We start from the raw sequence: 24,076 nt of genomic DNA, 5'->3' as shown, positions 1-24,076 counted from the left end.
GGTGGCCTTGAACTCACAGAGATCCTCCTCCCTCAGCCTCCCAAGTGCTGGGACTACAGACCTGCACCACCATGTCTGGATGATTCCATTTACTTTATATTTTTTTAATTATCATTTTCAGGATCAAATTAAACATAAGCTGGACACTGTGCCCTCCTGGTTCTTTGGGCAATGGTGATGCTTTACGGAAGTCACTGAACGGCAGCTATTTGAATTCTAGCTGCTATGCTTAAGAGGAGCTTGATCTTCTGCAGGGACGGCTGGCCTGGTCATCTCTAGCCAGTGAGGACAGCTTTTGTGACCCGAAACGACAACTCTTACCCACAGGGTTTTTGGAGAATTCTGGTTCACGCTTTGTTAAATATGATGGCGTATCTTGGTATTCACTGATGATGGACGAACTCTCCACAGACTGTGGTCTTGCAGGTAGAGTGTCTGAGTGGCCAGGGGTCCCTTCACCTGGAACGGACCCAGAAGCCACCCGCTGCTGTGCTTCCCTTTCTGAAACTCTTGGGCTTGACGTTGGCGATGACGGTGTTTTGTGGGAGGGCTTTGGGCTATCCTGACACTCATCTGTGTCCCCTGCATCGTCGGTTCCATTTTGCAGGCTGCCAGCTTCTAAAACAGTAAATTCTCCTACTTCCTGGCCAAGGGCGGGTCTAGGAGTCTGTGGAAGTTCGTCCTTCGCCGCAGAAAATCTCACATGCTTTAATGGCTCCAGCAAGTTGGTGGAAGAGTCGTCTTCGAAAGAGTGTTCCTTCTCGGGAATCCTCTCGTGGATGGTTAGGCCGGGTGATACGGTCTTGCTTTTTGGATCAAAGTTGTAATTTAGACGGAGAGTTTCCGAGTCTGTGCTACTGGAACTGGAATTGCGCTTTAGGATCCCTCTTGGAGCTCCTCTCGCGTTCAGGGAGTCCCTTCTTTGTTTAGGAAAAGACTGGTTATCGTCTTTCTTTATGTCGTTTGATTTGTACATCAGTTTTCTGGCTTTGGGGACTGGGGCTTTGCTTTGAGACCCATTTTCAGGCTCCACGGATGCAGACTGCTTTAGTTTCTCTAACTTTTGACTTGAACTATCTGGGATCGATAGCCTTTCTTTTGATTCTGACAGTTCACCTGAAAATTAAAACATATTAGGCAGTGTATTAAGTGGAGAGCAACTCTACAGTTTTAGACAGCTCTAAGTTCAGTCTGTATTTAGTAAGCATTATGGAAATATTAAAGATAGTTGGGAAAGCACTTACAGAATCATGTAAAGCACGGGCGAGTTTTACAGTAAAAACATTATTCTGTGATACTATAATGGTGAGACAGGGCAGTATACGTTTTTCCAAAGTCATGGAATGGAGAATTCCAAGGGTGAACCCTTGGTATAAGCTATTGATTGTGAACGAGAAAGATGTTTCAGAGTAGCTCATCTATGTGTGCTGTGGCAGTTGAACGAGAGTGGCCCATACATGCTCATGTGTTTGAATGTTTGGTTCCTAACTGGTGGGAACTCTTTGGGAAGGATCAGGAGGTGTGGCCTTGTTGGAGGAGGTGTGTCACTAGAAGTAGGCTTTGAGGTTTCAAAAGCCCACCCATTCCCAGTTAGCTTTCTCTTTCCCTGCTCTCTACTTCTAATAAGATATAAGCTCCCAGCACCATGCCAGCTGCCAAGCTCCCGCCATGATGATCATGAACGCACCCATCTGAGCCCATAAGCAAGCCCCCAAGTTAAATGGTTTCTTTCGTAAGTTGCCCCGCTCATGACATCTCTTCACAGCAATAGAAAAGTAAGCGTACTTTCATAGTTAGAAAACCCCTACCAATCTGGCGGCAGATGCTAACAATGAAGAAGCACCTTCATGTTCTGGAATATGGCATATATAGGTATCGCATATACTTTCTGTTCAGTAGTGTTGTAAACAAAGTCTTATTTAAAAATCAATGCATGAAAGCTAGTAAGATAGTTCAGAGAGTAAAAGCATTTGGCAAACTGAATTCAACCCCATGAAACCCAAGAAAAAGTAGACAGAGAGAACCAAGTCTGCAGAGTTGTCATCTGACCTATATATGCATGCCATGGTATGTGTACACACACACAAACACACACACACACACACACACACACACACACACACACACACACGGGATGTAAAAGTGAAAGAGGTTTAAAGAGAAAGGAGAGAGGGAAACAAAACAGAAATACAAAGAGAAGCAAAACCACCACATTTAAAAAATGTGAAATCTAGGTGTGTGTGTGTGTGTGTGTGTGTGTGTGTGTGTGTGAAATGAAAGCTGAAGGTGGTTTATTTCCAAAAAGTGGGAGGACTAACAAGGAATGGGAGTGATAGGAAGGTAGTGGGGATGAACACAAGCAAGATACAGTGAAATATATGTGTAAAATGTCATAAGATTATTTGTTTTGTATTATTTAGTATGTGAAGAAATTATTGAAAATATTGCTGTGCTTTATTTGCTTTGTGATGTTTTATACAGATTATAAAAACTTTTGTTTTCGTTGTTGTTGTTATTGTTGTTTCAAGACAGAGTTTTCTGTGTAGTCATGGCTGTCCTGGAACTCTCTTTGTAGACCAGGCTGGCCTCGAACTCACAGAGATTCACCTGCCTCTGCCTTCCGAGTTCTGGCATTACAGGCATGTGCCACCATGGCCAGCTATAAAAACTGTTCAGATAGAGTTTTTAGGGCCTAAAAAGATGTCTCAGGGATTAAGACCATTTGTTGCTCTGCAGATCCTAGGACCCACATGGTGGCTCATAGCTACCTGGAACTCCAGTTCCCAGGGAATCTGATGCCTTCCTTTGAGGGCACCAAGCATGCACAGAATACTCTTTTTAAAAGGTTTTTAAATCTTTCTTTCTTTCTTTGTTTGCTTGCTTTTGAGATAGTATTTCTCTATGTAGCCTTCTCTATGTAGGTTCACTTTGTATACCAGGTTGGCCTTGAACTCAGAGAGATCCACCTGCCTCTGCCTTGCAAAGTGCTGGGATTATAGGTGTGTGCCACCATACTTGGCTTTACAACTTTTCTTAAAGAAGACTGAGAGAAAAACACCAACAGGATCTTTAAAAATCATTTATCAAAAATCATAAAAGGTAACTCAATGTTTAGAACAAAAATCCCAATACTTAAAACTAATATCTTGTCAAAAAAGATTTATTTTTTTTATTTTTAAACAGCTCACGTGTTCTCATGACTTTTTCCCCCCTAAATGATATTTGTGCATTATAAAGTAAGTGTACCCAATGGGAAACATATTAAGACAGACTAATTGAAAGCCCTGGATCATTTTCCAGGGACATCATTTTACAGTTGCTTTTGAAAGGGCAGATTTGTCCTGCATTTCCTCACCCTGGCATGTAAAATTCCATAAGTGACAAACTTAATCAAACCACACACTTGATCAAGTGCTTCTGAGCAGAAAGCCTTATCATTTCTTCCTGGGGCAACTTTAAACTGTTGTCAACCTCTTTTAAACAGACAACTGTGTCAGTACATGGAAGGCAGGCAAGAAATACTGTTATGTGAAAGACTGCATGCCTTTGGTTCAAAATTTTCCCATGTCACTGATGAAAGAACTCAAACCATGGAGGTCACACAGAGCAAGTGGCAGCCCCGGGGCTGGAATGTGCAGGCGACAGAAGAAACCCATCAGCACTTCTCACTTTCTCCAGGGAGTTATTTTAGTGAAAGGAACTCTGAGCATTTCCCCCAGTCCACCGATAACAAAGATAAAAATAGCTAGTCCAGGAAAATAATATTTACCCTCTTTTGAAATCTGAAAGAAACCAGCTTTTCCAGTTTTTGACTGCTCGCTTTTGGTTTGTTGCGGTGAGTGATCTTCTGGCAGCTTGGAGCTGTTAAATGGATTCTTCCTTTGCTGGGGAAAAATATTGTTTATTAAACTTGGTCTAAATGTCAAAAGGGGAACCCAGCATTCGCAAATGCTTATGATCTCACACATTTGATAGCTTTAACCAGTCCAAACTATTGTCTGGCAATGTCCTTTGACCTTAGGTCAGAAGCACATTTTATTGGTAAGAATGACCCTGAATGCTAGCAAATACCTGGTCATGGGCAGGGTATTCCTAAGGTGATAATCAGGTCAGATTCCCATCAGGGCTCTTCCTACTACACTTGTTGCTGCATTAGATTATAGGTCTTTGCAAGATGACTTCAGTGCTTCAGAGTCATTGTTATGGCCAAATGTAATGACAGCAAGTACATATAGACAGCCTTGTTGTTGTTTTGAAATGGACTTCCTACACAGACTTTAGAATGGCTTAGGGTTCATAATATTCCCACCTCTGGGGCCAGGTGTGGTGGCACGCACCTATACTATCAGCACTCAGGAGGCAGAGGCAGGTGGATTGCTGTGAGTTAGAGGACAGCTAGGTCTACAAAGCAAGTCCAGAATAGCCAACGCTAACACACCGAGACTCTTTAACAAAAACAACAAAAATTCCCACCTCTGATTTTTCATATTAATACAAGACTGACTACGAATGATTACTGTTTATAGTTTTATAAATTGCCAATTCCCTCCTGGAAATAGACCACTAATAGAGATTCAAGAAGCTATACCTAGAAATAAGGAGTGTGGTAGGCCTAGCAAGCCACATCCTACAGCCTAAGAGTGGCATCACCGTATAGACTCTACTTTTTGAGACAGGGTCTCACTATGCAGCCCGGGATAACCCAGAACGAACTATCTAGACCAAGTTGGCCTGGAACTCACAGATACCCTACTGTCTCTGCCCTCCAGCCATCCCAAGCCCTGGGATTACATGATGGGCCACCACCTGGGTCTTTAAAAAAATTTTAAGGTTTAATTATGTATTTTGCTGAGGGTAGGCACGTGAGCATGCAGGCGCCCACAGAGGCTGGAGGCATGGGGTCACAGGCAGTTAAGAAGCTCATGCCTTCTGTAAGGACAGTGGATGCTTCAGTACTGAGCCATCTCTCCAGGCCTTGGATTGTTTAACTCTTGAAGACAGAAAGAAATCTGGGTCGTTAGCAGCACAAACATAATGATTTCCAACTTTATCCACCGCAGGACAGGAGTGACTTCTTAAACTAAACACCCAAGTTAGCCACATATAATACACACAGTGAATTTACAAGATCTGCTTTGATCTGATGAGGAGAGTGACATTCCTGCCAATAACAAGATTTTTAACCATCCAGGATCAATCTACCTTGGGCAGAGACACAGCTGGATTCCTTGTATTTTCCTGGGACATATCAATCTGGCTGGAAGCTGGATCCACCCCACTGGAGCTGCAAAAGAAACAATCATTCAGAGACTAAACCCTTACCCTGTAGGGTGCATGAATCAGGGCTCCCCAGCCAAGAGCTTGAAAGACTGGGCAGGGGAGGGAGTTTATAAGATGGAACTGCAAGGAGTGGGGTAAGGGGGAAGAAATTGCAGTCCAGCCACGTTAGGCACCACAGCAAAGGCAATGGTGGAGCAAAGAATGCAAGGGCAGCACGAGAAAGGACAAAAGCACCTGTTCAGACTGTGAAAATGCTTGGGTCCAGGTTGGGTCCACAACTTAAACTTGCAGAAACGAACCCATTTCAAGCTTAAATCTAAGGTCATATACAAATAAGAAAGTGAACAATGGATTTTATGGGTGAAATAATGTCAGGAAATCTCAATTCTATCAGTGTTTCCCCTAATATGTATAGGACATAACTGAGCAAAGACTCAGTAAAGTGAGTGATCCGGCAAACAGAACAACCTAGTCAGATGGTTGTGCACCAAGACCATACACACAAATTCATAGATGAATTCTTACTCAAATTCAAAAAGACAAGTACCTAAGGGCATTGAGCAGATAGTGGGTAGGTAGATGACTGCAGCTGGTTTAAAGATGCGCCAGCCAAGGACCATGCATGGTGAGGACATAGACCCCCTACTCAGAGGTACTCGATAGGCAGCACAGTCTCCTTGTGAGTCCCTGAATATGGGGAATAGAGGCTGCCTCTGACATGGACTCTGGTACCCATACTTCCCCTTGGCGGGGCGGCCTTGCCAGTCCACAGAGCAAGAGGATGCAAGCAGTCCAGATGAGACCTGATAGACTGGGGTCAGAATAGAAGGGAGGCGGTCTCTTCCTTTCTGAGGTACAAGGGGAGGGGGAGGGGTAAGAGAGAGGAAGGATGGGACCGGGAGGAGATGAGGGAGGGGGCTACAACCAGGATGTAAAGTGAATTAATTAAAAAATTTAAAAAGAACAACAACAACAAAAAAGTTAAGAAAGAAAGAAAGAGAGAGAGAGAAAAAGAAGTGCTGAGGACTCTCTGATCCGTGACAGGCAGGGCAGCCCCAGGGGGAAAGTAAAGCAAGAGTTCACTGAGAGTGGTGGGTTGAGCAGGTCATTCTTTTGACTATGAGTAAGAAGACAAGTGGGTCACAGAGTCCCAGGAGAGGAGGAGAATTAGCTTGCTGAGAAGCTCCGCTTCAGTAGTCTTGCCTTAGACATAAAAAAAATGACATCACCATTGGCCGGAACCACTGTTCCCTGTTAATCTTCACCAGTTCTCAGTGACATCAGAGTCAAGACCTTGGAAAAATCCTCTGAAGGTGATGACTTTTCCCTACATGACAGAGAAACAGAAAGCCGAGGCAAGGAAAAAAATTCACCCTAGGGCCGTGAAGCATTGCCCATGATCACTGCCATGAAACCCTGAGGCTAGATATTTCATGGTTTCCTTTTCTTGTTTTCTTGTTTCTGTACTTGAACTGCTATTTTTTTTTCCCCACAGTTAGTCCCCGGAAACCATTAAGCTCTTAAGAAAGCCATTCTTCCTTCCATCACGTTCCTTATTGATCCCAAAGTAAAGTGTAGCAGATGAGGTGTCATTTTACAGCTTGATCACACGAAAGAAAGAAAGAAAGTAGGATGTATAAAATGGAAAACACAGGAAAAACTTATAATGGAACCAGAATTTGGACCAAAAGAGACATTACAGGAAATCTATTCCGGCACTAGATGGACACAAAGTCAAATTAAGTTGTGTAACAGCAAAGTGTCAAAAAGAAGCATGGCCACTGATAGAACTTGATACCCACACAATGAAAGGCCAACAGCTCAGAACTGGGAAGCACTTTCTTTCCAGTGCCTTTTTAAGAGGCCAGTAAGGGAAGCGTGGCCAACTTATCCAGTGCTGGTGAAATCATGGATCTTGGAGGAGAATCCACAACTGTCACTACATAAAACTAGCACAATTCCTAACTACATTTTAGATATTTTGTTGCAGGATATTTGATCCCAATTTGATCCCTGAGATTGTTAACTGTAAAAACCTACCTTTCATCCCATTGCGATCTCTGAGATTTTGTTTGGCGTGATTGAGCCTTACACACACCTTTAATCCAAGAGCTATCTGTACACAGGATTTAATAAAGTTAATCCTGGGTCAAGAGGTGGAGCAAGAAACCAGCTGACAGGGATTAAAGAGTAGGAGTTGAGGGGTATTTAAGACAGCGTGTAGAAGTAGAAGGGGTCTTTAGCTCTCTTTAGTATTTAACTCTTTGGCTTTGAGCTCTTCACCTCCTCAGCTCCTCAGTTCCTTGGCCTTTGGCTCTTTAAGCTAGTAAACCTTTGGCCTTGGGGTTTTTTTTGACCTTTTCCTCCTGGGCTGTCAGCAGAGCTAGTGATCCTTTTGGGCCTTTTCCATTAGGATGTAAGCTGAATAGGAAGGTCAGCTGGGTGCTTTCTCCTACCTGTCTGAGCTAGCAGATTTTTCACCCCAGCATCTGGCTCCTGAGTCTTCATTGGTCCTTATACCCATAGATAAATGCATTCTTCATCCAACATCAAACAAAGTGTTTTGCCACAGACAGTGACCACTGCACTGTAGACTCAAGGTTCATTGTGAGTCCAAGGCAAACATGGTCTAGAGCAAGTTCCAGGACAGCCAGGGCTACACAAAGAAACTGTGTCTCAAAAAAAGAAAAGCAAGCAAGCAAGCAAACAAACAAATCACTAGATGCCAATCCGAGTTCTAGAAGCAGAAAGAAATCCTACAAATAATTATTTTTTATTTTTAAAAGTAATTTCTATCTCCTTTGGGTGTTAAGTTCCAAGAAGGCTACTGTTGTGTGTCTCACCTGTAATCTAGCTCTTTGCTTGGCATTTGGTGGTACTCAGTGATACTTCAACAGATAAACACATGGAGAAATAACCCAGAGACAAATAAAAGGGAGCAAAGTACAAATTATACTTCAAGCCCTTCAAGTATTTTTGTGAGTACACACTTTGTTTAACACAATAACAGTCCACACTACAGACTTGATGAACACAAATATTCCATCTAAGCATGAGATGGTTTGATGTGCCTATAGAGCTTTTACTACCATAACTGACCAGAGTAAATCTAAGATCTGATAAGATTAAATATTCTCTTGAGAGCTCAATATTAACAATTTTATGAGGCAGACATCTTAGAAATGAAATTTTCTTATAACTGGATTTCCTATCAATCCTTCAAGGAGTGGGGGAATTCTCAAATGCAGTGTCCCACTGATTGGCTCATCTCTTTCTTCTTTGAGGACAATCTTGTACCTTAAGCTGACCCTATTACTGGAATTCTAGCAAATAGTTAACTCATCTGGTAGAAGGAGGTGCATACAAAAGCCTTCCTGGAAAGATATCATTCATGTAAAAAGACAATATGATTTCAGAGCTGAGGATGAAGTTGGGACTTATTGGCTCTTTTTCCACAGAGGGTATGAAGGAGTTCGGTGACAGAGTGAGCATTAGAGAAACACAGACACTGAAGCTGACACTTTGCTTCACAATGCTGTTACACAAAAGAGTATCTAATTCTTCCCAAACCAAAGGTGAATGGGATGCTGGGAAGTTAACCTCCTCATTTCCCCACCATCTCAAACGAAAATGTGCCAGTGCAGGGGAAGGAAATGGTGAAGGGAAACCATGGTGAAGCCTAATCCTCCTCAACTCATTTTGGAAACATTCTCCAGAGAGATTCTAGCTAATGGACAGTAGACATGTTGACAGCAGCCAACCTCCCTCCTGATTCCGAGCCTTCCAGTTTTCTATCGTCAATGTTCCAAAAGAAAGAATGACACTGCCAGGCATCTAGGGGTATGTGACAGGGAAGAGGACAAGGGGCTAGAAGAGAGAAAGAATCAATAGCTTAGACTGCACCACAACAACTTTTGTTATTTAAGATGTCTCAGCTGGCCTTCTGCAACCCTAGAGATAAAACGATATAAAGCTACCAGGTGGTAACAAAGAAACAGACAGAGAAAGAGATAAATGAAAAGGCCCATCCTTTTCTAGTTTCATTCAATCCAAAGAAGTTCCTGTAACAGGGACATCAAAGGCCCTGGTCAGTAGATACCCATTAGTCTCTCAGTGGTACCCAGAGCCCCATACTTGTTTAATGAGACATGTTGTCATCTCAGATAACAAACGTTGGTTTCCCATGCCAGGCAGGACCTGTTACACTTCATCTATGGGCTGTGCTCTGACGCACAGAGGGAAGAGCTTCTCCCATCCTCATTCTGTACGCTTCACATTGACTAAGCTATGTGGCCTGTTGTGCACATGCTCAATGATGACTTTATGAAGGGATTTGATATGCTAGCAATGTGGGGTTCATGGGCCGGTGGCAATCTATTAACTTCTTATCACTGATTCATGGTGATGTAAGTGCAGGCCCTGAGAGTATGCTAAGGACCATTTATAGAAATTTGTCAAAAATGCCCAGTAGACAATGATCTACTGGGTACTTTTTCCTTCTTCTGCATTTTATTTGTTTTACAGACAGCGTCAGCTTGGGACATTTAGAGATCAAAGTTTAAAAATAAAATGAAACAGGTCCTCCACCATAGGATATGAAGGGCAACAAACACCACCTGGCTAAGTTAGTGACCTGGACTACAGCTGCTGGTGACCTGATTTCCATCTGCTTCCCTGCAGGGAACACTGTTCTGCTTATAAACCTTTCGGAGCTTCCTAGCGCTACAGCTGTAAACAAAGGTGAGTTTCATAAAGAAGGCAGCGGCTGTCCATGTCTTATTGCTTGCTGATCACCCATAGCATTTAATTTATGAGTGGGCCCCCATAGTCTCATGGCTACAGCACAACAAAGGATCTTGGCACTGTGCCTATTTAAGAAACTTTACTATCCAGTCTCACCTCCCCAACTCTTCCCTCCTGGTTAAGAAAATATTGACAGGCGTTGAGTCATTCTATTGAAAATCACTTAGTCTGGAAGTACAGGCCCCGAAACACACTTAACACGCCCAGCTCACAAAGGTTAGAAAAGCGTAAGCGAGAAGCCTTGCAGCAGATTGATACCAAGAAAAATGGTGGCCTCTGACATGGAAAGGAGGAAGTCAAAATTAGCTCTGTGTACAGCTAACTGATTACCACCCATGCCACGTCTTACAGAGCTGGCCTTGACTGAGCAAAGCCGGCTTGATATGCCTAGCAGCTGTGTGCTTGCCTTCTGAACCACACTTAATCCGGGTAATATAATAGTATAATTGTAACGCCATCTGGACGTTGCCAATTTCTCTTCTTCCTGAGAAATGGTAACCGGTTCCCATGCTTTCTTTCCATTGATCTGACAACATCCTAGTAAGGCAACCCTGCTCCAGTTTACAGTTAAGAACCAAAAGACCTGAGTGAGGCTACACAGAAGACAATGCATATTCAAACCACAGATGTTATAATAGCCTGGAAGGAAGGAGGACTGAGGAATGCCCATCATCCTGAGGGGGCATGAGAAAGCTGAGTTGAGCACCTTTGCCTCTCAAGTCCTTTGAGACGGAATGAGAGCCTGGAGGAAAGGTGGGCTTGATCAAACAGTAGGATGAGCTGTTTGCCTCTGATGTCCCAAGCTGTCTTCTTGCCTCTTGGGTATCAGTGTTTGTTCTCTCTGTTGGTCAATGCTGCATGATCCTCAGCCTCTACCATGCCCAGATTCTAGATCGGCTCCCAGCTCCTTGGTCATGTGTCTAATTGACTATATCTTTTCTACCAAGGTTTCTAATATTTTGGCCTCATCTTTGTTGTTGTTGTTTTATGAAAGTCTTATTGTGACTGGATATGCCATGTTTGATTGTTATCCCTGAGAGGCCTCCTCTTTTCTGAAGAGAAGCAAAGGGGGAGTGGATCTGGGGTGAGAAGGACTGGGAAACTGTGGTCAGGATGTAATAAATGAGAGAAGAATAAGTAAGAAAGAAAACAGTAAGGACTCACTTTCATCAGGGGTATAAGCAGGCAATGAGGGTCGGGTAGGACATCAAGGGGACAGAGTGCCCTTACACAAAGTCCTGAGTTTCTTGAAATGTTACATTCAAGAGCCCATATATTTACTTACTGGCACCAACTACATGCGATGAGCTTCTTAAGAATTCTGCACTTACTGTCATCAGAGAGGCTCCACCCACCAATTGATGGAAACAGATGCAGAGACTCAACAATTAAACATTAGGTGGAGCTCAGGGAATCCTACAGAGGGGGGTGGGGAGTATTGTAGGAGCTAGAGGTATCAAAGACACCACAAGGAAACTTACAGAATCAACTAACGTGGGTCCATAGGGACTGACAGTGACTGAATTACCAAGGAGCCTGCATGGAACTGACCTAGACCTTTCACACATATGTCCCAGTTGTATGCCCTGGTCTTTTTGTGGGGCTCCTAACAGTGAGAGCAGGAGGTGTCGCTGACTCTATTGCCTGCCTTTGGGTCCCTTTCCTCCTACTGGGATGCCCTAGTAACCTTAACAGGAGAGGATGCACCTAGTCTCACTGCAACCTGATATGTGTGTTTGGGTGACATCCATAGGAGGTCTGCCCTTTTCTGAAGCAAACTGAAGGAAGGGTGGATGAGGAGGCAGGGGAAGTAAGGGGGCCTGGGAAGAGAGGAGGGAGGGGAAACTGTGGTCGTGATATTTTTAAAAATGTATTAAAAAATAATTCTACATTAACTAGCTACTTGGTTTTCTAAAAACCCCTTTAGAAAACTATTAGTCTCATTACAGAGCTGTGGAAGAAAAGGCTTAAGAAAGTAAGTCAGTACTACTTTAAGGTCACAGTATCACCAGCAGTTTTTATCAAGGTACCTTTAACTTTCAGCCAACATGACAGACTAACATAGATGAAACAAAACATTAAAAAATGGTTCTGGTGGAAAACAGTGACACCCACCGCTCATGGGAAACAGGTAATTAAGCAGATTCCTTATTAGAGCCAGTATTCCATTTCTCATGTTGGTTCTGAAATGCCTGTTAGTAGCTGTAGCATACACAAAGCATTCTTTGCCTTTAAACTGTTGGAAATATCTCTGCTTCCACCGTGTCTTGGCCTTGGACCTAAACTCAGTTGTGTCTCACTATCAAAGACATCGACTTCATGCCAGTATGAGGTTCTGAAGTCAGCTGTCTCCACTGGGGCAGTAGAGGTAAAATGCAACCCCAAGAGAACTGTAACTCCAAGAGAAAGATGCTAGTGAGAGTATCCCTGAGTACCTAAAAGCAAGCGATTAAGCCCCCAAAGTGGTTTTGGAACAACATAGCTCCACAGGTGGTCATGTCAAAACTGCAATACAGAGCAGACTGCATTTTAAAGAAGACTTGCTATCTATTACTTGCCCATATCCTGCAGATATTAGAACCAGTTCTGACCACTCTTTATCTGTCCATCTGTCCTGCTGTATCAGATATAACAGAATGACTACAACTCATCTGTCCTCTGAAATGAACATCAATACTCCCAGACCTCTTTACCCTACCCTGAGTAAGTCTTTAGTACAAATAAAAACCCACCGCTCCTGACACAGGAAGAAACGATCAGTTAACATTTTGACTGTGAGGTTGAGATTTAGTGGACATTCTGGGAGCTCTGGAAGAGTCCTGGGCAGGCTCCATTCCCATCGGAGCCCAGAATTTTCCCCAAACATCACACCTAAGACTCTGGTCCTGCATCTGTACCCCAAGCCCACATTTGCCTGTATAACACAGCAAGCCATGAAACCCATAAGTCGCGTCTCACCTTGGGCCTGCTGGGGCTGTGTCGTCTTCTGCCTCTTCCACAACAGCTAGGTCTGGGGAAAGGAAAGCATCTTTGTTGACATTATTCACCCAGCTCTCCTTTGCCTTCGCTGCTGTGTCTTTATTCTGCTCTGCTGAAACAGGAAGCAGAAAGGTTAGCTCTCACATCTACCATCTACACCCTTCTCATCGGCTCCTCTCAGTGAGGCCTTCCAAGTCCCAAGATGATCACTGGGTCTCAGGACCAAAATTCTAGCTGTGAGGGAAGTAAGCATATTCCTCTGGCTTCAGGTCCCTGCTTCCCAGTCTCCTGAAAGGATAGCTGTGCCTTTAAAGTTACAGGAACCTAGTGACCACTGGAACAGAGTTCTAACTGCCTTCAAATTAATCCCACCTGAACTGGAGCCAGGACTGGATATATTTAGACAGGAGATGCTGAGAGTGGGAGTAATCATTGAGAGCCTTATCAAGCATTTAATAAATGCCTACAATGGGCCAAACACAATGCTTGGCTCAGAGGTACAAAAGTAGACAAATTGTCCTAATTTAGGATGCTCCCCTCCAGCACCTCTCCTACCGAATAGATCTCTTTACAAATCCAAATTCTAAATTTTCCACAACACACAACTCAGATGACGTTGCCCCATAAAACCTCTGTGCTATGTCTTTAGGAATCTTTTCTTCCTCTCAATACTCAGCATTCTCTTTACCTGAATCTCTGTAACAATTAGCATCAACTGACTGGTGACTAATGATCAAGAACTATGCTGAGTTCTTTGCAGACATTATCCTATACAGTGAGAGAGATTTTTCAGGTTTGTAAATTTGCAAATTGAAAAAAAAAAAAAGCTCAAGAAAACTTCCTAAGGCCATACTGTAAGTGTCAAGGATACTTTTGTCAGTGTTAAGATGGGACAATGTTCAGGCTTCCAATTTGTAGATTTATCCCAAGGTGGAAGCTACCTGCTCCTGGTCTTGCCATACACCTGCCTAGCATCTTTGATTATAGGTGGAGTTCACAGTGCTAACCAGTACCACCCAAGATTTCTTACCACCTGAGTACGCTTGAAAACCAAGCCAGCTGCAGGCAGAGCACTTTACATGCTTAGAGGCCAATCTTTATCTGCAATAAGTGTAATACAGTCAAAATATCCAAAATCCCAGCTTCGCCACTTAGCAATAATATGGCCTTGGGCAAGTTAGCCCAAGTTTCCCTATGAAGTTTACAGGAAAAGTATACCTTACAAAATTGCTGCTACAGTTAAAAAACAGATAATTAACATTTGTTACATATTAAATGCCTAAGTGTGTGTATGTGTGTGTGTGTGTGTGTGTGTGTGTGTGTGTGTGTGTGTGTGTGTGTAAGCTAGGCCTAGAGGTTCACAATGACTAATCTTGAGTTAAATAGAAATTAGATAGAAATTTGTAAACAAAATAAAGTGGTGAAATAAAAAGAATTCTAAGTGACCTCTTATAGTCCTTTAAGTAATGTGCTTAGCTGATTAAAGAAGAACCACAAGCCATGGTCATTGAATATGAAACCTGATTTCTGCCTGAATCTTTTGTGCTACTCAGAAAGTTTTGAACTTCCGGAATTAAAAGCCAAGAAGGAGCTGAGGGAGGTGATTGAGTCGAAAAACTGTTTTCCATGCAAACATCAGGACCTGAGTCTGATACCCAGCACCAATGTTAAAAGAACTACCTGGGAATGACTTCAGGCCTTCACATACATGAATATAACTACATGTATATCTATACACACTCATGTGCATGTACACACACACACACACACACACACACACACACACACACACACACACACATGCACTCTCATATGCATGCACAAAGGTATGCACGTTCCTCATAATCCCCAAGCACCAAGGCTTGTGATGCCCAAAGAATTGTCTTCCTCCATAGCCATGCACTGTACAAAGCATTCCCACAATTGATTCCCTTCAACAGACTTCAGTGAAGAGTCTCATACCCTTCCCTAAACGAATGTTGGCCGCAACCTCACCTGCCACTGGGAGCCTCTTCCTTCTCATGGATGCTCTGATGATATCAACACCATGGATTTTGTCCCTGTGTCTTTTTGCCTTGGCTTCATAAAACCATTGGCCACTCATATTCTTTAGTTGTTGGTCGTCCTTAATTTTTTCAGGCAAATGTCTACGAAAGGAAAAGAACTTTACTTGGATAAGAACACAAAGGAAATAAACGAGTTCGCTGTGACACTGTGTGAAGGAATTCATAAATATGCAGGCAAAATAAGCTCTCCCTAATTTATGTGCCCCAAACCTCCCTGATGACTTACAAATGCCCTGCTTTGACTAAAAAAACCAAACCAGCTATGCCAAGCACAGTTTTTAAAATATTTTATTTATTTTTATTTTATGTGTATGAATGATTTGCATGTAAATAAATGCACAATGGGCATGAATTGCCCACAGATGCAAGGAGAGGGTGTCAGCTTGCTCTAGAACTGGAGTTACAGACAGCTGTGAGTTGTAGGTGCTGGAATTTGAACTCAGGTCCTCTGCAAGAGCAGCAGATGCTCTTAACCACTCGGCTGATGCTTCTCAAGAGCAGATTCACTTCTTAGTTGCAGCCTTCTATGTCTGCTATTCAAATGGGCACAGTAGAGAGAAATAATGGGGAAAGTGCCCCTGGCTATTTTCCTCATCTGTAAAATGCGGTAACTACCCCACCTCACAGGGTTTCTCTGACAATTAAAACAAATAAACCACCCAAACATCTTATGAGGGTCTATTAAGCACTCATTGGACAACTAGTGTGTGGTGGGTAAATTCCTCTGTTCTTCCCTTTTCAGTGAAATGAGTTTATGGGAGACTTTCCCGGAAGGCTGGGAAGGGAGGGGCATGGTGTTCCATGTGCTGAGGCAGGGTACAGTGAGGAGGGACAGGCAAGCCCCCTGAGTGCAGAGATTGCTTAAAGGTTCCACAATCATTCATGCTTACTGAGTAACCAAAGCCTAAAGAGCCAACCAAGGCCCTCCTGAAACATCCCTAATTTATACTGGTTGGGGAAATGATGTTCTAATCACCGAGTCTTTTAATTTCCACATCCTTCTAGTCAGTGAGATGAGAGTCCCAAATCTACCTTTTCTTCTTCATAGAGATACGCTCAGAGTAAAATTCAATAAAGGCCTTTTGAAACTTTGAACTCTTGAGAGGTAATGTGTTGCACAAAACCAAGCAGGTCTACAGTTTTCACTCATGCTTAGATGCTCCTTGTCTGTGTGCAAGTCTGTCTTAGCTGGAGAATGGAAATGGGCCAACCGAGTGGCCAGGCTGGGGATGAGGACAGCACACAGGCACATCTAATGGGAAAGGAGCTGGAGGGGTGGTCACCCAGGCCTAGCAAGGATGACCCCTCTTTCCTAAGTATGCTTGAGGAAAGTGGCTCTTTGTCTCTCAAATACAGACTCCGCCAGAAGCTCCGCCCCTCTTCCCCGATCACCTGGGAAGAAGTGATTCTGCTCCTAATGTGCTCATCACGGCCCTTAGTCACATGTTGACACAACTGCCTATCTACAAATCCTGACAGGCATAGCATCATTACTTTACAGCCCTGAGACACCAAAGGATTATGGTTCTTTTTAAATGCATCTGATAGTTTCTCACTGCCTAAGGCTTTTGACCAAGCAGACAGTCCCTGCTGAGCTGATGGCTGTCACTCTTAATTTTTCTCCTTCCAATAGGACCAAGGTTCTGTCCAATTCTAGAAGGAAAAAAAAAATCCACCTCTCCATGGTCAGACTGGGCTCCTGGAAGGAGGGCCTTCATTCCGTATATATTTGCTTAGTGTCTTAGAAACAATATGCCCGCAGAGTGAAGGAATGCCATCTGGGGCCCCTGACCACCTGGCTTCAGACTGGCATTTTGGGTTCAATTCCAAGAAGACACTCCCAAGGCCCCACTTGCCAGCACATTCAACTTCTTGTTCTCAACATTGCTCTTCTGTGACCTGTAGGTATTAGGGGTAGCAAAGTATGGCTGAAAGACTATGGGCTGGAGGTTCTCCCAACTAGGACCAGAGCCTATTTTGGATGCTGCCTAAACATGACAACGGTCAGGTTAGAGAATCTATCTCCTTGTTTGTAAAGATGAGGAGAACAGGCCCTGCCCTTGAAGACTTCTGACATAATTCACTGAAGTGCTTGCCAGGAAGAACTTAGCAGTGCCCAGCTCTTGTAACGAGGCCAGTGACCTCTGAATGTCTTCCCCTGGCGTCTCTATCCAGAGCATCCCTTCCTGCTGCTGCTTCTGCAGACCCGGCCTGAGCATCACAAAGACACATTTTTCCTTGTTCTCACAATACCTCCCTTCAGCATTCACACAGTATCCTAAGACTGTCGTCTATGGAGGCTACAGAGCCATTAAAGACAAGGGTTACATCATGGTCACCATTTAGAGTCCCACCATGAAGCACAGAGACTGGCACGGGGGTTGATGGAGTGAGCACATCACTGAGCAATTAAAAATGCTCAACGGGGCTGGGCGTGGTGGCGCACCCCTTTAATCCCAGTACTCGGGAGGCAAAGGCAGACAGACCGCTGTGAGTTCAAGGCCAGCCTGATCTATAAAGAGAGTCCAGGACAGCCAAGGCTACACAGAGAAACCCTGTCTTGGGGGGGGGGGGGAGAAGAAAGAAAGAAAGAATGAATGAATGAAAAAAAAGAAAGAAAGAAAAGAAAAAAAATGCTCAATGCCCACTACAATCTGAGTAAGAAAAGAGGTAACCAAGTCTCAGGGGACCATATCCCAACAGAGTGGCAGGGGTTTCTGATGTGGTGGGACTAGCTCATCTCTCATCAGAACAGGAAAAAAAAAACCAACAACAAAAACCAAACACACACACACACACACACACACACACACACACACACATCATGAAATAGAGTCATCCATTGGCGTACCACAAACGATCACAGCACAGTGGCTCCCGTTTCTCTTCATGAGGCTGCTTTTGTTAACTGAAAAGTATTCGAAATAGAGCCTTTGTAGGTCTATGCAACCTTGGTCTCCCCTCATCTTAACAACCACTTGCAAGGCCCGGATGAGTGCACAAGGAGCCCAGAGGCCATGTGAGTCACACCCATGGAGACACAGGCCCCCAGAAGAGGTGGGTAAGCACTGTGGTAAGGACAGGGTTTCTGGCTCTTTTGTTTCAGAGTGGCAAAAGAATGAGAATTTTTTTTTTAAATTTAGTGAAGGCCGCTTTTGTGTTTTCTAACATGATTATTGCTGCCGGCTTTAATAACCAGTTTTTTCTATCTTGGTCGCTTGTAATATTCTGTAGATGACTCCACATGTGTGACATCAAAGACTAAGTTCATAAAGCTGTCAATCATTTGAATAACACCACTGTGGTGGTGCTAAAATCTTCTCTTGTAATAGCTCTGCTATTTTTTTTTTTCTCTCCTTTCTTCTGACCTACGATTGAATGAGTCATATTAGCCCCGGATTTTCTAATTGCTGTTGCATCTAGCTAAAGGGTGGGGTGGGGGGTAAGTTTCTTGGGACGGACACTGCTCACATTTCTCCTCTCCTCACATACACATCAGCATGAAGGAGATGCCTGGGTGACCACTGGGGGGCAGGTGAGCAGGAGAACAGCACTCAGTCCATAAGGGCCACTGTTCCATCAACCTTTCAGACCAAGCATTCAGTTGTTTTGTTAACTGAAAAGCATTTGCAATAGAGCCTATGGAGGTCTCTGAAACCTTGGTCTCTCATCTAATAACTGGCTGCCAAGGCCCCGGTGAGTGCACAAACAGCACAGGCTACGTGAGTTATGCCCATGCACAGTCCTCCACTCTGTTCATCAACGTCTTCACAGTCTTTGCTTGAGTGAGCGCACACTTGGCTCTTAACCTCAGCATGTCATTTCATCCTTGTGATTTTTACGATAAAGAATTTAGCCAATAGAAGAAATGGCCATTGTGCCTGCTCTGTTTGGAAAATGCCATTCTAAGCCTTTTCTGATCGTTTGTTCACTTAGCCATTCATTGGTTTCCGAACATATACCAGGAATATTTTTGGAGTTATGTATGAAACCCAATCTACAGCCCTGATGGCCAGTGCCCACTCTTTTCTGTGCACGGAGAGTATTCAGACTTGCAGAGGAAAACAAGAACAGTGGCGTTTTCCAAACTGGATTCAAAGTTGGCCTCAGCCCACCTCCTTTTCAGTGTGTGCACACATGCGCTACAACTTCCAGCTCTTCAACATGATCAACATAGGCCTGACATCACAGACGTGGTCAATACTGCCTACTCAGATGGGAGTGGGAAAGCTCAGTAGATGGTCCAAGAGATGAGATACTCATATTCAGTCTCCAGCACTCTTCCTCCCCACCCCTCAATATATTCTGAGAAAGATGATAAAAATTGTGTTACTTTAAAATGGCCTCATGTTGTAAATGAGATAATTCAGGCCTAGAGAAGTTAAGAGATTTGGTCAGGTAATACAGAAGTTAGCTTGACTCTCAGCGCTGCAGGCCTGCCTGGGAAAGCCTAAAAATATTTTGGATTCTAAGGTAATTATCACTTGTCATTCTTTCTCCCAAGGGACTCAAGCATTGATGGAAACCAACAGGTCTAGAAAGAAAGTGTATAGAAATGTCCCTTAAAATGATAAATTCATTCTGGGGGGTTGGGGGGGGGCATATCACAGATCCCTGCCATCTGCTCAGATTCAGCATAGAGTGGAAGAGCACACAGGGTTTTCTGTTGATCAGCAAAATTGTCATTGTACAGGCTGCTTACTGTCTTCCACTCTGTTTCCCCATCTGTTGAAGGGGGTAGAACTACCATTCTGAGAAAAGAAAATGCAGGAGAAGGGCACCCGGAGGCTGCAGCTCTGGGAAAAACCACACATTTCTTTCTGCTTTACTTTCATGGAAAATGCCACCACTAGTCCTAGAAGCCTGTTCTTCGATGAAAACAGCTTTCATTTAAAAAGCAGCAGTGTCCCCCCAAAAAGGCAGCTGAGCACCATAAGATGTGGTAGTGGTTGAGATGGTATCTACTGCAAAAACGCCCATCGCTGTAGATGTGGTTGTATGCATATGGGGGGTCAGGACGTGGTGCTGGTGTGGAGCACAGGCAGATGTGTGCAGCAATTTCCTGCTGGCAGGGTGACGCAAAGCACAGGAAACGCCACTTCAGCAGTGTGTCATTTTCAAACCATAAAAGTCTAAAATTACACATGTGTATGTATAGTAATGTTTCCCTTAAGGGTGGAAGAGTCAGACAGAGGGACCGAGTGAAAGAGAAAAACATCTGTTTTGATGTCTGCTTCCCTGGTAACCTATCACATATCCCCACTCAGGAATTAGGGTCACAAGAATGATAGTAACTTGAGCCCAAAGCTTGTGACTGAGGTAGAAATATAGCACAGAAGACAGATGTGGCATCAAGAGTAACCGGGAGCTGTTGCCTTCCTATGTGTGAACCCAGAGACCTTGCAAGGATATGCCCCTGGGTCCAAGTCCATATTCTAACACCAATAGCTTGGGTGGTTTAGGAACTGGGTGAGTCTCCTGTGTGATGCTCATTTTTTATCATCCATTAAGTCAGTGTGAGGTAGCATATAACCTATGTCATGCCCAAAGTGTCTTGCATGGATTTGGACATGAACAACTCAAAATATTAGATGTGTGAAAAGTGACAATCCAGCTTCAACGAGAATGTAAACCTTGTCTACAGCCCCACTGATCAGGATTCTGAATCAGTGCCTGGCCGTGTAGACGACAGTGCACAAGCCCTCCACTGGTGTCCCCATGACTATGGGATGGCTGTATTTCCAATGTCATAAAGAATTAATACATGGAAGTAATTCACAATGGGAATCCCAGTGCATGAGAAGCTGAGACAGAGGCTAACCTGGGCTACACAGTGAGGAATGGGAAGGAGCTAAAGAGATAGCTCTGCACACAAGCATGGGGATCTGACTTCAACCCTCAGAACTAGCATAACACTGGGTAAAGAAGCACAAATCTACAAGCTCTGGATTCTATAGCAAGATGGGAGTCATTTATAGGACATGTATTCTGATAGCTGCAGTAGTGAACCACAAAAGAGACTACGTCTCGAAATGTATGGAAGTCAGGGGACAACACCAAAGGCTTTTCTCAGGCATGTACATCTACACTATGACATGAACATGGCTTCATCCAGATATACAAACCCATGCATGCACACACACACACACACACATGCATGCATGCATGCACGCACAGATGCACCACATACTTACAGAATAGATACCAATGGCAAGTTTACTTTTCTAATGCTGCTAACCACAATTAATACATCACCAGTTTGTCTCGGACAACAAGAAGGACAACTGAAGCTGTAAAACCACGTTTTTAACGTGATGAAAACCAAGAGAGCAAAATTTAAATGTTAAAATTTCCAACTGATAAACCTTTGAATGGATGAAGGCCCTTGAGGGCTGGGGTCATGTCTGCAATCATCTTCACATAGCATTCCCATCACTCTCCAGGGCAGTCTCTTCATTTATAAAATATGCAATTAAATTTTACGGGGTTAAAAATAGTTGAGACTTGAGGAAGTAATTCCCTGATAAGCAATCAAGCTTTTTAGCCAGCATTCTCTTTGAGAGGCACTAGCTACGTGGTGGGAAAGAAGATTCAAACGTACCCATCGCCTTTGCATGCCAGGAAGATTTAGAAGGCACTTTTCCAATCCTCGCCTGGTCAGGCCCTGGTCATTCTCACTGTCTGAGTTGGGGCTCGGAAAGGAGGTTAAGTGACTTGTCCTAATGAGGCACAGATGATTAACTACTGGTAATTGGACTTGATTCTGAGGTCCCTGTCATTCCTGAACTATCGTCGTTCAGTCCTGGGGAGAAAGTTTCAACAAATAGCATAAGACAGATAGAAAGTGCTGGGCCGAGAGTATGGCTTTCTCACCGACCAGTTGCGTGAGCCTGGGTAACTCACTTCCGTTCTCCCTGCCTTTCCATCCTGCCTGGCTGTAAAATGACTGAGGCGGATCAACAAATGTTGCCACAGCTATCAAGCTCTGATGTACCAGAAAAGAAAGATAAACCGTGAAGGATCGCAAAGCAGCTGCTAAGCCAAAGCCCAAAGAGGATAATTTTCAGAAACTGGAAAGCCAGTCTGGACCAGAAGGGGGAGAGATTCGCATCCATCCCTGAGATCCCTTTCCCTGAAGCAACTGAGCCACAGAACAAGAACCTTCTTGTGTGCAGCATGCCAGATGCAGCTTTCTCGGTAGCATCCACACTCCTGTGACCATCCGTGGTCTAGTCCAAAAGAAACTCCTGATGCCTAGTTAGAAAAATGTGCAAACCATGTTAGTAGCCATGTTGTTTTGTTGGTTTTTTGTTTTGTTTTTTTTGTTGTTGTTTTTTTTTTTAATCACCTCTAGGCTACTTCCTCTCATGTATTTACAACAGCAATAAAACAGCAGTTCCAGGAACCCTCAGAAACCTGCTAGGCCCATCCGGAACAGCTGACCAAGGAGAGTCTGACAAAGGACACGTGGCACTACCGCAGAGACCGTGGCCTGGCTGTACTTTGCTCCTAAGTAGATGGTAGAGCCCTTGCCTTGCCGAAGCTGAGGGTTTTCACAAGAAATCTAAGAGGATAAAGTTTAGCAAAGGCTCTTTCAATTGTGAACGGGTGGGCATTAACGCTACCAAGAAGTTCTGATGGCTGAATTGGTGTCAGTATTCTACCTCTGTGGGGAGTCCCCCAAGAAGTGTTGTAAGTGACGTGGGAGAAAGCATGGCCCCATTCTCATGATCACAGCTCAATGTCAGCCTTGTGTCATGACTGACACCCCCTCCTCCACTGGTCTGTCCCAGAGGGAGAAAGACCCTGTAGAGGTCAGGACTTGGTTCTCACTTGCGGCATCTATTTGCTGAGCAAGTCACCCACCTGCCACATAGTAAAGTTCCACATGCAATAAATCATATCACACCCCAATGCTCAGTTGTTCAAAACAGTAGAAGATCATGAGAAATAATGAGCATATTAAGCTCCTTGTAACTCAATAAACACTGTTTAATTACTGGCCTCAGTAGCAATAATCAGGCAAGTGCTTGGATCAGGTTGTTAATATTGTAAAGCATTCATGTTTAGTCAAATAAACCCATTGTTTGTAGACTTGCTGTTCCAGGAAATGGACTGGGAACCACTATGCTAACACTGCTAACTTACATTCAGGAACTCGTTCACTGTTTTCCAAGCCCATAATTACAGACACAGTAGGTGGCGGGGCCCAGACCCAAGGAGGGACAGGGAATAATGAAGTCCGGTCACCCAGCGGCTCTAGTGTCCTTCCTACCGTGGAGATGAATAAAAGAGGTAGGAACGTTGACCGCAATGTTTGGACTCCATTCAGAAAGGATAGTGGGTCAAGTTGCCACTTCTCTGTGAAGGACCCAAGTCAAATGTAAACTTGGCCTGTTTGGAGAGCACTTTTGATTTTTCTTTTAAAACTGATGCTAGCAATTCTAAGAGCGTTCACAAATATGAACTACTTCTCTTACATTTTAAATTCTAAGAACTAAAATTTAACTTTTAGTCATGATTCTTTAAATAATAATAATAATAATAATAATAATAATAATAATAATAATAATAATAAAATAAACAAAGTTAGATAGGCAAAGTAATGCATTCCTATAAACCCCCTACGTAAGAGTCTGAGACAGGAAGAGTTTGGGATTACACTAGTTTATATAGCAACACTGTCTCACTCTTTCTCCCTTCTCCCTCCGCCGTCTCTCTCAAACACACACCCCACACAAAACATTCAACTACCAGCTACATTTCTTCATTTCTGTTTTTTAAATTTTGATATGTGGTATTGGTGCAGGAATGTGAGAAGACCAAAGGTTGACAACAGGTACTTGTTCTCCATCTTACGGGTTTTTTTGTGTTTTTGTTTTTTTTTCAGATGGGCGTCTCTCACTGAACCTGGAGCCCACCCATTCTGCTGGACTGGCTAGCTAGTA

At 43.6% G+C, this 24,076-nt stretch overlaps 1 protein-coding gene across 7 annotated transcripts in view; it reads right to left on the bottom strand.

The window, feature by feature from the left end:
- SYTL2 (synaptotagmin like 2) overlaps positions 1 to 24,076 on the bottom strand; it is a 108,129-nt gene that overhangs the window by 36,183 nt on the left and 47,870 nt on the right. For 6 of the 7 annotated variants that reach the window (XM_084759776.1, XM_084759777.1, XM_084759786.1 and 3 more), the window contains exons 3-7: positions 15,058 to 15,209; positions 13,042 to 13,174; positions 5,203 to 5,284; positions 3,770 to 3,884; positions 322 to 1,116 (exon numbers count right to left, since the gene is read on the bottom strand). In XM_084759776.1, the coding sequence (XP_084615902.1) occupies positions 322 to 1,116; positions 3,770 to 3,884; positions 5,203 to 5,284; positions 13,042 to 13,174; positions 15,058 to 15,209 (1,277 nt within the window). The remainder of the gene's footprint in view (positions 1 to 321; positions 1,117 to 3,769; positions 3,885 to 5,202; positions 5,285 to 13,041; positions 13,175 to 15,057; positions 15,210 to 24,076) is intronic. The other variant, XM_084759787.1, reaches the window with a different exon arrangement.

This window comes from Acomys minous (genome assembly GCF_964271855.1).
Source record: "Acomys minous genome assembly, chromosome: 2".
NCBI classification, from domain to species: domain Eukaryota; kingdom Metazoa; phylum Chordata; class Mammalia; order Rodentia; family Muridae; genus Acomys; species Acomys minous.
Note: the sequence above shows the minus strand (reverse complement) of the source record. Positions and strands in the feature narration are given on the sequence as shown.